The 15,031-nt window shown below is 40.2% G+C and overlaps 1 protein-coding gene across 1 annotated transcript in view; it reads left to right on the top strand.

Annotated features, from left to right (window-relative positions):
- patj (PATJ crumbs cell polarity complex component) overlaps window positions 1-15,031 on the top strand; it is a 188,088-nt gene that overhangs the window by 171,924 nt on the left and 1,133 nt on the right. Inside the window, exons 37-46 of the mRNA XM_037770302.1 lie at window positions 33-116; window positions 1,107-1,300; window positions 3,461-3,608; window positions 4,545-4,631; window positions 6,281-6,455; window positions 8,635-8,681; window positions 9,570-9,692; window positions 9,820-9,924; window positions 13,312-13,415; window positions 13,529-13,652. Coding sequence (XP_037626230.1) covers window positions 33-116; window positions 1,107-1,300; window positions 3,461-3,608; window positions 4,545-4,631; window positions 6,281-6,455; window positions 8,635-8,681; window positions 9,570-9,692; window positions 9,820-9,924; window positions 13,312-13,415; window positions 13,529-13,652 — 1,191 coding nt within the window. The remainder of the gene's footprint in view (window positions 1-32; window positions 117-1,106; window positions 1,301-3,460; window positions 3,609-4,544; window positions 4,632-6,280; window positions 6,456-8,634; window positions 8,682-9,569; window positions 9,693-9,819; window positions 9,925-13,311; window positions 13,416-13,528; window positions 13,653-15,031) is intronic.

Here is a 15,031-nt window from a genome sequence, read left to right as displayed (position 1 = left end):
TCTCTCATTGTTTCTCGGTGTCTTTCCACCAGGACGCCATAGTGATCCATGAGGTTTATGAAGAAGGAGCCGCAGCCAGAGACGGACGACTGTGGGCAGGAGACCAGATACTCGAGGTACTACTCACGCAGCACTGCAGTACTGGTAGTACTGCTAATACTCCCAAGTGTGTGGATGTTGTTTTGTCTACATGTCCTGTTTTGGTTTCTTAGCTGCTTGACATAAATCATTACTTTTAACACTGTTACTGCGAATACCGTCATTAGTAGTGTTATTGCTGTAACTAATACTGTTAGTAATACTACAACTTATATTGCTAATACTGCAGTTGAAATACGATATTCATTCGTTAATTAATTTAGCTGTTGTTGCTGTTCCTTCTAATATTTGCGTCAGCAATGCTAGTACTAATGGTACTCATACTGCAGTATTATTATCTAGGGATTATAAAATGATGAGTTTCTACTTTAAAATCAAAAGATTAAATCACAGGCTGATACATGTAGACAGTGTCTCCCCCTGCTGGAGAAATACTCATGTCCTTAAGTACTGTACTTCAGTACAATTTTGAGGTACTTTTAATTTATTTGAGTATTTCCATTTTCATGCTACTTTATACTTCTACTCCACTACACCTCAGAGGGAAATATTGTACTTTTTACTTCACTTCTACTACTACGACAAATGATGATGTATTATTATAGATTAAACTCCCCAGCAGTATATAAAGTAATTCAACAGTGCTTAACTCACTGTGTTTATTGTTATGCACCAAAACACCAAGACAAATTCCTATATTCAATTTATTTTGTTATTTTAGAAAAACTAAATCTTAGTAAAAAAAAAGCAATACTGTCTCAGTCGAAAAGTTCATTTTAGTGGACATGAAAAAATATAATAAAGATATGAGTTTGCATCATAATTTTAGCCCTATTTCTACATTAGAGAAAGGGAAGGGATTTAAGACCTTTACAGCAGTCCAGATGTGAGGAATTGAAAATGATGTATGACGGATTCACAATGATGATGGATTCTAAATTGATTGATAATATTCATCAGGTGGAAGAGGCACGAGATTTTAGATTTTTATTGTCATGTGTGTCCAGGTGAACGGGGTGGACCTCCGCGGGGCGTCCCACGAGGAGGCCATCGCCGCCCTGCGTCACACGCCGGCGAAGGTTCGTCTGACAGTGCTGAGGGACGAGGCTCAGTACAGAGACGAGGAAAACCTGGACGTCTTTAAGGTGGAACTGCACAAGAGGAGCGGCAGAGGGCTGGGACTCAGCATCGTTGGGAAGAGGTCTGTCTTAAAAAAAAACACACACACAGTTACACTTACACAACACTCTGTGTGTGTTAATGCTGTTGTTGGTTAAAATCAAGTACACTTACTAAAGTTCTGTACTTTAGTACAACTTTGAGGCACTTTACTTGAATATTTCCATTTTCTGTTACTTTATACTTATACTCCACTACATCTCAGAGGGAAATATTGTACTTTTTACTCCACCACATTAATTTAATTACTTAAATTTCTTTACAGATTCAGATTATTTACACAAAATTGAATTAACTAATAAATTACAAGGTATTATTATAGATTAATCTGCCCAGCAGTATACAAAGTTAATTAAAATGAGCTCCACCTTTACCAGCTGCAACATTAAAGTGATGAACACATTAATGCATCAATAATTATAATTCATTATTACACGGCTGTGTTGAATACTCGATTCTGATTGGTCAATCACAGCGTTCTGCAGTCTGTAATTTCTGTATAACAGACCGTTGCTATGTATAACAGACCATTGCTATGGGCGCAGCTCTGATGTCGGACTCTGGAGGACCGTTTTTGTGTCAAAATATTGATTTCTTCAGTAAGTAGCCGTGTAATAAGCAGGATAATGAGTTACAGCTAGCGGGTCATTGTTGTATAAGAATCCCCTTCAGGGCGATAGCTGAACATTATCCATTACATTCTATATTATATTATTTTGAAATGGGTCATTCTGCATAATGAGCATGTTTACTTTTGGTACTTTAAGTATATTTTGATGCTAATACTTTTACTTAACTAACTGAGGTGCCCATTCCAAACATTCCTGTTTAGAACAGACTGAATGCATGGCCTGTGGTATTGCTTCTCATACTAACAACTTCACTCTAAACGCAGCGCTTCCTTGTGTCCTGAGCAATACACCTGCCATGACATAGATGCGTCACACACCCAAGCGGCGGCTGCTAACAGTCTATTAGGTATTAGGTATTTTGCTGGCGGTAACGTTATTAGTCTTATAAGTTAGTATACGGTGGGGAAACACAGTCTTACTCACGGAGGAAAATACACCCAAGTCGCGCAAGTAGTACTGGCTGAAACATTGGTGAAATACACTTAGCAGAGGTAATTTCCTAATAGCCGTGTTAGTCACTTGCTTTGACATAACTGCTGTTGTTCTAAAGTAGAGCATGGGTTTACTGAGTGAAGGTATTTTGCCAGTAGTAAAGTTATAAGTTAGTATGGCAAACTTACACAATTTGAGTTGCAATTGCAGAGTGACTCTGTTCCTGTAGGCTATCGGCTCATGCTCGTTGACTCCAGGGAAGAAAAGTTGGTAAATTATAACATTAACCAGCATTCATGTAGCGATCACCGATCCAGCAGCAAAAGTGAACTGCAGTTAATGATCCGTGGTCTGCCCGCTGCAGATGACATGCTGGAGTCTGCAGAGCCCTTAAGCCCCGCCCCCGCTGCTGCATATAGCGCTGGGTTTGTTTTATTCAAAGTTTATTCATATTAAACGTGTCCAAATTGCACCAACTTCAACACTGCACGTCTTTGGGTCCCCAGAAATACAGACACACAGAAAGACAGACAGAGATTCCTCCCTTTATAGTTAGAAGGAGCAGTGTGGAGGATTTAGTGGCATCTAGTGGTGTGGTTGCAGTTTGCAACCAACTGAATACCCCTCCTCTCACCCCTCCCTTTCCAAGTGTTTCGGAGAACTACGGTGGCCTTCAGGTAACAGAAAAACACAAAAGATTCTCTCTAGAGCCAGAGTTTGGTTTGTCCATTCTGGGCTATTCTAGAAACATGGAGGAGCAACATGGCGGACTCTGTAGATATAAACGGTTCATTCTAAGCTAACCAAAACACAACAATTCTTAGTTTCATGTGATTATACACTAAGGACAACATAATTATGAATATTATATTCCATTTCTGCTAATAGAGCCCCCTAAATCCTACACACTGGACCTTTAAGTACAATTTTGAATGGAGGACTTTTAGCTGTATTTTGACATTGGTATTGCTACTTGAACTACTACTAAAAGGTCTGAATATTTTCTTCCATCACTGTCGGTGTGTGTATGTGTGTGTGTGTGTGTGTGTGTGTGTGTGTGTGTATGTGTGTGTGTTTGTGTGTGTGTGTGTGTGTGTGTGTGTGTGTGTGTGTTTTAGGAGTGGTAGCGGTGTGTTTATCTCTGAGGTGGTCAGAGGGGGCGCTGCTGAGCTGGATGGTCGTCTGATGCAGGGAGATCAGATCTTGTCGGTCAACGGAGACGACACAAAACACGCCTCCCAGGAAACTGTTGCCGCCATATTGAAGGTAACACACCCACACACACACACACACACACACACACACACACACGCGCTCACACTCACACTATTTATTTTTAAGATTATCTGTTGTTATCTTGTTATGTTATACGCCTCTTAACAACCTAAACCAATCAGGATGCTTCAGTTTTGAAAGTTATTGAACATGTGCATTTTCTAGACAATGACACAATTAGGTCAGACAAGTGGGCTACCTCCGGGGTAGAGGTAGAATTGAAGCCAATGCTGAAGTGCCTTAACGTTGCATTCTTTCTAACAGCCAGCAGGACTCCTCTGGTTTTAAAAAGAAGTCTGATTGTATAGAAGTCTATGAGAAAATGACCCTACTTCTCACTTGATTTATATGTATCTGCAAGATGGAAATGTTTATCCACTAGAGGGCAGAACAGGACCAGATCCTTCCTGATGGACACTAGAATATACTAGAATATCTTCCATGTAAACTTTTGATTTTGAAGAGGTCAAAATTCCAGAAACGCTGACCTTTCAAAATGCAACCAATGAGATAACAGCTGTATGTGACATAGCAGGTTTTTGATGACGTATACCTGCATTGAGCTTTGCCTCTGCAAGTGTCTGCACCTTGCTCTGTGCACTACCTCGTGGTGAGTGAAGAGCACATTTCTTATCATCTAAAGGCAGATTTAGGGTGCTTTCGCACTTCTAGTTTGGTTATTTGGTTTGATGACAACTGGCACACCTGCTCAAACGAACCAGTGTTCATTTTAACTGAACCAAACAGGTGAGGTGTGAAGGCACAGTTAGTTTCAGACTCCTTACTTCACATTCTGATATACTGCACCTGCTGTTTGTGGGCTCAACTGTGTATTTGTTCACAAACATGGGACTAAAAGTGAATGTATAAGTTCCATAATATGTGTGTGTGTCTGCGTGCGTGTGTGTGTGCATGTGTGTCCCGCAGTGTGCTCGGGGTCCAGTCCTGTTGGAGCTCGGACGACTCAAAGCTGCATCCTGGATCTCCTCCAGACGCAACTCACAAGGAAGCCAGGTGACTCCCACTCGGTTTTAGGGTCGAGGTTAGAATCAATTTTTGGGGTTAGGGGATGTATTATGTTAGAGTGGGTCAGTAGAGGCTGGTCCATAGAGGCAGAGGAGGTTGCTCCTTTTTGAGAGGAAAGAGGGAGATCAAAATATAAAGGATTAATTGGTTGAAATAAACCATTACCAAATCTCAGTATCATTTATAAAATATTTTTTTCTCTCTTCTTTGGAAAAAAATCCATTATTTAATAAAGTGTAATTAAAATGCCTCAACAGCGACACCTGCAGGGCAGAGGGGAAATAGCAGCCTGTAAAGGGGTTGTGGCATCTTAGGGGTTAGAGGAGGACAAGCACCCTCTGTCCTCCCTTAGGGCGGGACCTCTTCTATCAACTCAATGCATTTCATTTTTTTCATGCTTTTCTGTGATTGGCCAAAACACGTCAAATGAAGCTTCAAGGGAGGATAACCTCCCTTAGCTTCTTACCAATCAACAACCAGCAGAATACAAGATTGACAGCACGTTGGTCCAATGATGATGTCCAAATGTCATCTTCAGTCTCTACCGTTGTATTGTGATGAACTGGCAGTAAAGTGTCAGACGGCTGCATATTAAGAAATTAATTATAACGTGTAAATTGTGAATTACTTTTAAACACATAACAAAACAAATCCTGTTTATTTAGGCCTTTTTATTGAGCTGTAGCTAGCTACTAGTGTTAGCTAACCCAACAGTTAGCTTGTTGTAGCAGCCCTGAAGAACCCGGTGCAGCAGTCACTCACCAATACCGGGATCCAGTCCTGTAGAGCAGCACGTCGGACCGCTGCATGCCGGGACATCTGAGCGAGGGTCGGGGCTGCTTGGGCCGCACAGCAGCGGCAAGAGTCGGACCCCGCTGGGGAGTGGATGGAGAGAGATCTGCTGCTCGGGCCTCGCCATCAGCTGTCCGGGCTGGACCCACAGCGGAGCTACGGTGGCGGGCAGCAGACCGACATGCTGCTCTGGATCCTTAGTGGGCAACGAACTGCTGTAAAAGCAGCAGTTTACAGACAGGCTTCTAGTGACACATCACACACACAAGGTTTATTCCCACCCTGAGGCTGCAGTGATTGTTTTTAAGAAATCTTATAAGCCATTGTAGTTTTTAGTTTTACATAAGAAAGTAGATAAGTAACCTAGGCAACTAGTGTAGTAATAGTAACAATAATAATTTATATAACACTTGTCAAACTTAAATGATAAAATGAGGAACATGAGAGCACATATATCAAGCAGCCCTAAGCTCATACATGAAATGGAGGTGCAAGTGCAAAATACGACAAACTAGAATGGCACGTGGAGAGCGCAGACCTCCGCCAAGGTGCCCGAGTACGATTGCCCCCCCCTCTCCGTTCAGCTTGCGCCATCATCTACGTGTACTTTTGTTTATGTTGAGATCAGCTGTTCATAGCAGAGCATCATAAAACACTTCATTCAAACTGGAAAGAGACAAAATAAAACTCATCTAAACCGTCGTCATTACTCTTTCCAACAATCACCAAGTGTGCTTTGGTCCAACTCAACTGTAATTTCACAGAGTTTAATGTGAAAAAACGCAGAATCTACAGTTAGCCATTAACAGAAACAAGAAATATCATGAACTCTCTCTTTGTCCCAGATGAGTCATGTGAGTGGGAACAGCTCAGGTGTTGTGGCTCCACCCCTCACACACACCTCAACATCATGTGACCCCGTGACCTCTGACCTCCCGACGTCGACCTCCACCAACCCCCTGCCCCTCAACAACAACATGAAGTCCACCACTGACATCACTTCCTCCTCTAACAGCACAGGTAGAGTCCGGAGTTATCAGGAAATAGGAAACAACTTCCTGCATGTTTGAGCTTATAATGAACACTAACACAGTATACTGTAGTAAGTGTGCTGGGGTTTCTGCATGGATTAGGGTTTTTTTAAGTAGTAAAAATTATGAGCATTAAAGTAGCAGAGTAGCATTAAAGCCTGAATTTTCACAATAATTGAAAAATGAAGGGCCTTTAAGGTATAGATTTAAAATTAATTTGTGCTTTAAGACGACTTTATTCTTCAGTTACTGTGCTTATGTAAAGGTAGCTTTGTTACTTGTTAAACGGGTTGACTCCAGATTTGGGTTTAGTTAATGTGAGAGTGAGTCCTAAAACCCAGAAATGAGTTAGCATTTTAGCACTTCCAGTTCCCTCGTCTGGAAGTCAATGGGTTTTTATTTAGATGCCTGAAATCAGGTCTGTGGTTAACACAAGCTGAAGAGATTTTAACGTTTTGTTCTACGACATAAAATACATCAATAAATTCCCCCTTTTGTGAATTTTGAAGCTTTTGTGTGTCTTAAAAAAGGCGGTTGCTAACAAGTGGCTAAATGAGACTATTAAACGTTATCACGCCGACACGTCCGCCTTTACAGCTTCCCTGTGTATATTCGTGCTCATGCGACCGTGGTGGAGTTTGTTGCTAGCCTAACGTTAGCTTATTACTTCTGGCGATTGCATTCACACTTCAAAAATCATGGAAGTGGTGTTAGTTTGTGAAGATTGCTGAACAAAATGTGTAAGAATCATAAACTTGTGTTTGACACAGAGTTTATTTTCTGCAATAATCCAAAACCCAATGGAACAATCCCATTGGCTTTTTGTCGAGGGAACCTAGGGCGATGCTAACTTCCTGGTTGGCCTACAAAAATACATCATCCCTGGAGCACTCTATCAATGATTTCTAATATATTAATGGGGTTTAATGGGTTTTCTACATGGTTAATAGGGTAAATAAAACTTCAAATTTACCAAATAACATTAAAGCAATCTCTGAATTTTCATATCAGTTGAGGCCATGTGAAGGTTTACATTTATGGGTGGCATTCAGCACATTTTAATGTGTTTTAAAGGGTAAATTAATGTAACTATGGTATTTTAATGGAATTTTAAGTATAATTATTTAATAAATTAATGGATTCTAATAGAATGGGGTTTCTGCATGGTTTAAGGGGTAAGATAAAACTTTACTAAATAACAATAAACTGTTCATTTTCACCTCCAGTGAAAAAATTTAGTTGCTTTGAAGGTATACGTTAAAGGGACTGTTTGTAACTTTTTAAGCGTATAAATATACCAGGTCGGGATCCCATGCGCGCTTGCATATGCCCGTTCGCTTGTGGCCGGAGTCACTGCTCCTCTGCCTGCTTGCCTTCACTCACACAGCGCGCGTTCTCGCTGTCTCGCTCCAGCTCTAGACAAGCATGCACGCTCACTCCACACTGCAGAAGTGTAGTTTAGCTCTGAGAATATCTAGTGAATATACAGTGGACGTTTGTGCAGAAATAACTGCTGCAGCTCCTCCAGACCAACAGAGGTTTTCCGTGTCTTGTGAAGTGACGGGGCTCCGCAGCGAGAAACGTTATCGTCTCTGACCGGGTGCCGGTGTCTCCCTGCGGGCGCAGTCGGGAGACGATAACGTTTCTCTTCCTGCTTCAGCCTCGGCACCGACCCGCTTTTGCTGAAGCAGGAAAAGCCAACACTAGGATCAGCATTGATTCATGGAGAGACCTTCGTCTGGTCAGCTAACATTACTGCCAAGCAGTTGAAATATAGAGTGATATTGTGGTTTTAGCTGACGTGTGTCGCCTCACTGTTTTGAGCGATGCTCGTTCAGGTATATTTAGAGCGAGCAAGCGCGAGCCCGACGCTGACTTTCGTTGACTTAACGGCCACAGGTGTCGCTGTTAACAAGACATTCTGAAAGTTACAAATAGTCCTTTTAAGGGATGGCTTTACCAAAGTAAGAGCCCATAGAGATCTTGTTGCATTTTTTTCATGGCATCACAGACTATAATATAGTGACATAATATTATATATTGTAGTATGTCATATTGATAAGACATAGATAATTTTGGACTGGTTAAATGTTGATCACTGTTATTTTTTTCTGTGTTTGTGTGTGTGTGTGTGTGTGTGTGTGTGTGTGTGTGTGTGTGTTTTTCAGTGTGTGTAGGGGTAGATGCTGGCATCCGTACGGTGGAGATCACAAGGGTAAATTAAAAAGTATTACACAAGTAGTACACATACTGTACACATACAACAAAATACAATACATAAAAAAACTATATATATATATATATATATATATATATATATAAAAAATGAACAAGTATAAAAAAAGCATAAAGAACTTTGTCAGTGGAAGGTATTGGGGTTGGGAAGTTTCCCAAGTTCAGGCCTGGAATCAGATTTGTGTGTTGGCCTTTGGAGGATTTTCATGGCCTTTATGATGGCCATAAACCTGAGAGAGGGACTCATGATCTTGGTTCATGTACCAACAGCGTTATGTAAACGCTTCCTTTCTGGATAGTCAGTGATTGGTACCAACATATTATGGAAAAAGTAACACAATTTTCATTCAATTTTTGTTCCCAAATGAGAAATTAGCTTCCTCAGGAACTGCCGGTGTTACACTGTATTCTGTGACCCATTAGATTATGTGACACCAGAGCATCAACGATGAAATATGAAAAAGAACAAAGTGTGAGGTGATTGGGCTCTACTGACGGACTCATACAATTAATTTAAGTTTGTCCTATCACAGATTTAAAAAAATGTTGTATCTAATGTCTGAGTATATTAGCTCACAATTGTTGGTTGTTAAAATATGTGACGCTGTCCACATACTGTTTACCAATATGCCTACCTATCAAAATTGTCCTTGTTGATAAAGTATGATGAAAACATTTATAGTGCCAATACAGATTAAATCCCTATTCAGGTCACAGAATGTCATGGGTCAAAGAATATGGAGTAACACCAGCAGGTCGCTGAACTCACTGGGGGAATTTAGGAAATGAGGCATCCTTTTCTCTCAGGCGCCATCTGGAGCAAGTCTTTACTACTACGTCTCCATTTTCTCCCTCTCTCCCCCCTCAGAGCGTCAGTGACTCCCTCGGGGTGAGTATAGCAGGGGGGAAGGACAGCCCGCTGGGTGACATCCCCATCTTCATCGCTATGATTCAGGCCAACGGAGTCGCCGCCAAGACGCACCGACTCAAGGTAGACTGAGAGACTTCTGGTGGTATCTTTTTTATTTTAAGACCATTATAGTGGTGCATCCTACATGGGATAACGTGACACACATTAATACCACATATAAATAAAGTTTGTGTGTCTGTGTGTTCAGGTGGGCGATAGGATCGTCAGTATAAACAGTCAGTCTGTGGATGGCCTGTCACACAGCGATGTCGTCACCATGCTGAAGAACAGCTACGGAAACATCAGCTTGCAGGTAACTCAGCCGGTGTTGCACCTCTTTCTGTGACCCATCAGATGCTGTGACTTGATCTGCTGATTTCAGCCGTGCAAATGTCTTACATACTTTAAACTATCAAAGACATACTTAGCATACTCTGTATTGACAAAGACCTAATATCAGCATCAACAGTACATCCAGTATCACAGCTGCATGTTGTTGCAAATGTGGCTCTTAACTTTTGTAACTTTTGGCTTTTGGAAACTTGGAAGTGAAAGTTTATCTTTGTAGTTCTAAATTGTGTGTAATTTTGTGGAACAGTTCTTTGGGATGTTTGACTGAGTGATTAATTGATGATGCTATACTGTAGGAGGTATTTATTGTGTTGGTGTGTGAGTAGTATGATGGACTCCTTTTCAGTGGTCGAAGGTAAGTACATTTACTCAAGTACTATACAAGTACAATTTGAGGTATTTGTACTTTACACATATGACAAGCATTTGTTAAACGTTTTTGTTAATGATAAACATTGAATCAGTGGACCCAAACATTTTTGACCCATTAAACTGAATTAGTGTCTAGTTGTAAAATGTGAAACTGTGTAGTAAAATGACTACACAGTTTCTGTATCAGAACTTACTATCTTCTTCTTTCTTCTCTCGTTAATTATCATCTGGTGACCCTTTGGAGGGGCCAGACCTCTAGGTTGGGAACCACTGGATCGAACTAGCTAACTGTATGTAAAACTAGCTCCACCTCGAGCAGCTACAACAGTAACATGCTGCTCTGACGTTGATGCATAAGTAATAATAATCTAATAATGTCACATAAAATCAGATATCAGTCAGGAGACATTTTACTGTACAACCAATACTTACCGCTGATAGTTTAAGTACATTTAGCTGATAATATTTAAGTACTTTTACTCATGTAGAATTTTAAATTGACTTCTACTCATAATGGAGTATTTTTATATTGTTGAATTAGTACTTTTACCACGTAAAGTAATAGTAAAGGATCTTAATACTTCTTCCATCACTGATGTTGTTATATCAAGGACCACAATGGAAACAAGTCTTAGATTTTATTGTGTCATCCTCAACATTTTAGTAGTTGTGTATGAATTAATGACCATCTCTTCATAATGTTAAGAAACTAAATTACTGTCGGTCTCATTTAAGTAAATTTAAGGCAGAAATTCATGAGAAAACAAAAAGTTCCAAATGTTAACAACTCCTGAAAATTTGCTGAATCTTCAACAAAAATAAAATCAGTTGTTCATTGTCACTTTTTTTTTTTACCAGATTTCAGTAAAATCTGTCAACAATCTTTAATATATCCTGCCCTCAATCAAACAGACGAACAGGATGTGATGAAATGCAAATGAATATGAGAAAGATCCAAAAGTCCAAAATCATGAAGACTCCAGGAGTAAATAAAGGAAGAGGAAAGGATTCAGTGGTTACACACAGACAAGATTGGTCAATTATTAACAGACCCAATCTGCAGAGTTCAGCAGAATGGTCTTTTTTTTGTTTTAATGTGATAGACAATATTCCTTTAAGATCATAAAGCAGCATCTCTGTTTGCTTAAAATCTGTGGAAAATCTGTAGAGGGGCCATCGGAATTCTGCGGGATCAGACTCCTGTGAGCCTGATTATTACCAGCCGCGACAGTGTGTGGCTGGTATTGTTTAGACCTTGTGAGTCTGTGTGTGTCATCCAAACCCCGAGGAAGAGCGCCGGGCTTTGAAGCAAATTTACATATTGGCCAAACGGCATTACTACAACTTCTGTGTCCGTCACGTGATTTTATTGGGCCCAAAAAGACTTTTTCCCATAGACTTACACTGGGAAAGAGACGTCTGTAACTCAGTGAATCATTTTTTTTGGAGGTAAATCAACTTCCCAGTACGAACACTTGAATAGCCCTCATTTAAATCATTAGATCCTGAAAATTGTAAAATGCACTAATTCCTTCCTCCGGTCATGTGTATCAGATCCAGTCCGAGGCTGGACTGAGGGATTAGTTGAAGAAAATGCTACTGTGTTTCCTCTGATGGCCCAATGACTGCATCTTTTTACATCCATGGTGTCATCACTGGAGCCACCTGCTGTAGCGGGAACTACCACAGAAGTGGTTTGAGTAGGAAGATGTTTATATTTCTGTCTGTCTGAAGACAGAGTTTTTCACCGCGATAGCGTCACAACCGTGTAAGACACAGTCACAAAAGTTTACAGGTGTGTAGTTGAGATCAAAATGAAGGCCAAGTTTGAAGATGGGTGTGGAAGTAGGGTGGTAGGAAGGGGGGCCCGTTGGCCCCCCCACTTACGCCCCTGGCCCGATTTGGTGTCGCGGCTGGTATGATCACATCGTAAGATGGTCACTAGTTATTGTTATGAATATTCTCTCTCTCTCTCTCTCTGCAGCACATTTTGTGTTTGTGTGTGTGTGTGTGTGTTATCAGTGTGGTCCAGCAAGCTGACTGTTGCATGCTGGGAGTGCGATAGCAGCAGCATCAGGCAGGACTAATGAAGCTTCATCAGCCAGCAGCAGAGAGACTCCGATAAGACAGACTGAGTTTATATTTGGCTGTTTGCCCAAAGGCTCTGGAGCTGATTCTGTGTCTGTTATATAGTCCGGTGTTTTAAGTGGTTCTCTGCCTAGTTAGTTAGGCCAATAAAATAATTCACCTCAGTAAGTAGCATTAGACTTCCATAAAGTAGTTGTTGTTGTTAAAGACAGATTAAAAACTGATTTGTGATTTCTGCATGTCCGTGTAGCTGCAAGGTTCGGCATGATTTAAATGTTTCATGATATATAAGTTATAGGAAATGAATTGTCAGAAAACAATACATCTGATTACTAAAAGGATTAAATGATGTAGATATTTATGTACAAAGGTTTAAATCCTGGAATAAATGTGGGTTTTTGTGGTTTAAGATGTAGAAACATTCTATATATCATTACCAGTCGCGACAGCATGTTATGGACGACGGAACCTGCCAAAATAAAAAAGAAATGAATAAATAAACAAATAAACAAATGACTCGATAGATAAATAAATATGCCATTAAAAGTAACAAAAATAGTATTAAAAATAAATGTAGCAATTAATAAATTGATAAAATGTGACATAAATTGATATATCTGTTTTATTTTTTTATTTATTTACCTTTGTATTAATTTCCTTATTTATTTACTCTTCTGTTTAATTTCCACTTTTATTTATTTATGTATTTCATTTTATTTAATTTTTAAATGTATTTATTTTTGCATTTATTTTCTATTTATTTTTTGCATTTAGTTTATATTCATTTTCAAATATAAAAAGATTAAATCAATTCAATTCAGGTGAAGCAACTGAGATGCTCTCTTTCCTTGTGTGTGTGTGTTTGTCTGTGCGTGCGTGTGTGTCTCAGGTGGTAGCAGACACCAACATCAGCGCCATCGCCACTCAGGTGGAGAGTTTGTCCAGCAGCACCAGTCTGTCGGCCAACACTGACACACACACAGCAGAGCCAGAGTGAGTAAACACACACACACACACACACACACACACACACACACAGGCATATTTGACAGATGGTGCTTACCTGAATCTGAGCCCCTTCCTCACCCCCTCCTCCTCCTCCTCAGGGGTCCGCGGCCCTGCAGCATCAGTCTGGAGAAAGGCTCTGAGGGACTTGGGTTCAGCATCGTCGGAGGATTCGGCAGTCCACATGGAGACCTGCCCATCTACGTCAAGACCGTCTTCAGCAAGGTCAGTCTTTATGCTAAGCTAGGCTAACTGGGTCTGGACTTCAGCACAGACATGAGTCTGCATGCATGGAGAAGTGTGTGTGTTTCAGAGTTAGTGGTGTTCATACAGTTTATAATGATTACGCTCAGCTAACTGACTATTACATTTAGTCAAATGTTATCAGCATAATGTTTCATCATTTTAATTTCTGTTTGTGAAATGTCATTTAGAATCTTCCAGAATTGACATCATTATTAAACAACATTTATCAAGTTTCAGGTCAGATCAGTTGACCGTACTCCATATGACCTCTTTTACTCTAACCGGGTCACATATTTGACATTATACAGCTTTGTCAGTTAGCTACACAACAGTTGCACCTGGCTGTAAATATTACGAAACAATAATCTCTATTAGTTTGTGAGCTGCAACCTTCATTTAGTGATCAAACTAAACTTAGTAAACACAAACTTTAGCATGAGGCTACATTTCAACTTTTAAACAGCTACTGCACTGACTCCTGGTTCCTAATGTTTTAATTCACATTAGCGCTTTAGCCGTCTCTTGCTGGTAGAAAAGACAGACTTTAAATCTGCAGTTTGTCCCTTCTCATCCGACAAAAGGTGATTACAGGTCTCAGTTTGCTCCCTGAGTTGTATAAATTCATAATTTTTGTTACAACAAATGTTTCATTTGATTCAGATTTGACGAGCAGATTTGATAAAATGCTGATGAACTCCAGCCTTAGTTTAGACGGAGAACAAAAGGATTTACTTACGGTGACCAGACGTCCCGGTTTGTCTAGGATTTTCCCGGTTTGTCTAGGATTGTCCCGGTTTCAAGCTGGATGTCCCGAGTCCCAATAAATATCTGTAAAACACTAAAATGTCCCAGTTTTCAACAGTCACTACCAAATTGTCTTGGTTTTCACCACAAATAAAATAATAATTTTATACTTGTTTTCATGTCTTACATAGATGTTTATGAACTTCTGTCCCACTCATTATTACTTAACCCAATATAAAAACATAAACAATGCACCACACGTCTGAATTCAACACTGAATTGTCTGTATGCTATGTTGCCAACTAAGCCACTTTGTCGCTATAGATTTAGCAACTTTTCAGATCCTCTTAGCTTACTTAATTTCTGTAGAGCGACTAGTGACAATTTTTAGTGACTTATCCACATCAGAGAAAAAGTGAGAAATATATTTTATAGTCAATCATTCCCATGCATGATGCTCAGAGTAATCACAGTCCACGGCTCTTCTGCCAACAGCACAGGTCTATCTGTCTCCTCTTGCACCGTACGCTGGCAGGCAGTCAGTCAGCCGTCACGACCACTAAGCTTTATGCAAGTGATGCAGGATGACGTCACCAATATGCAAATGAGCGTAT

The sequence above is a fragment of the Sebastes umbrosus genome, chromosome 5, assembly GCF_015220745.1.
Source record: "Sebastes umbrosus isolate fSebUmb1 chromosome 5, fSebUmb1.pri, whole genome shotgun sequence".
Lineage (NCBI taxonomy): Eukaryota > Metazoa > Chordata > Actinopteri > Perciformes > Sebastidae > Sebastes > Sebastes umbrosus.
This window is presented reverse-complemented; position numbering and strand designations above follow the sequence as displayed.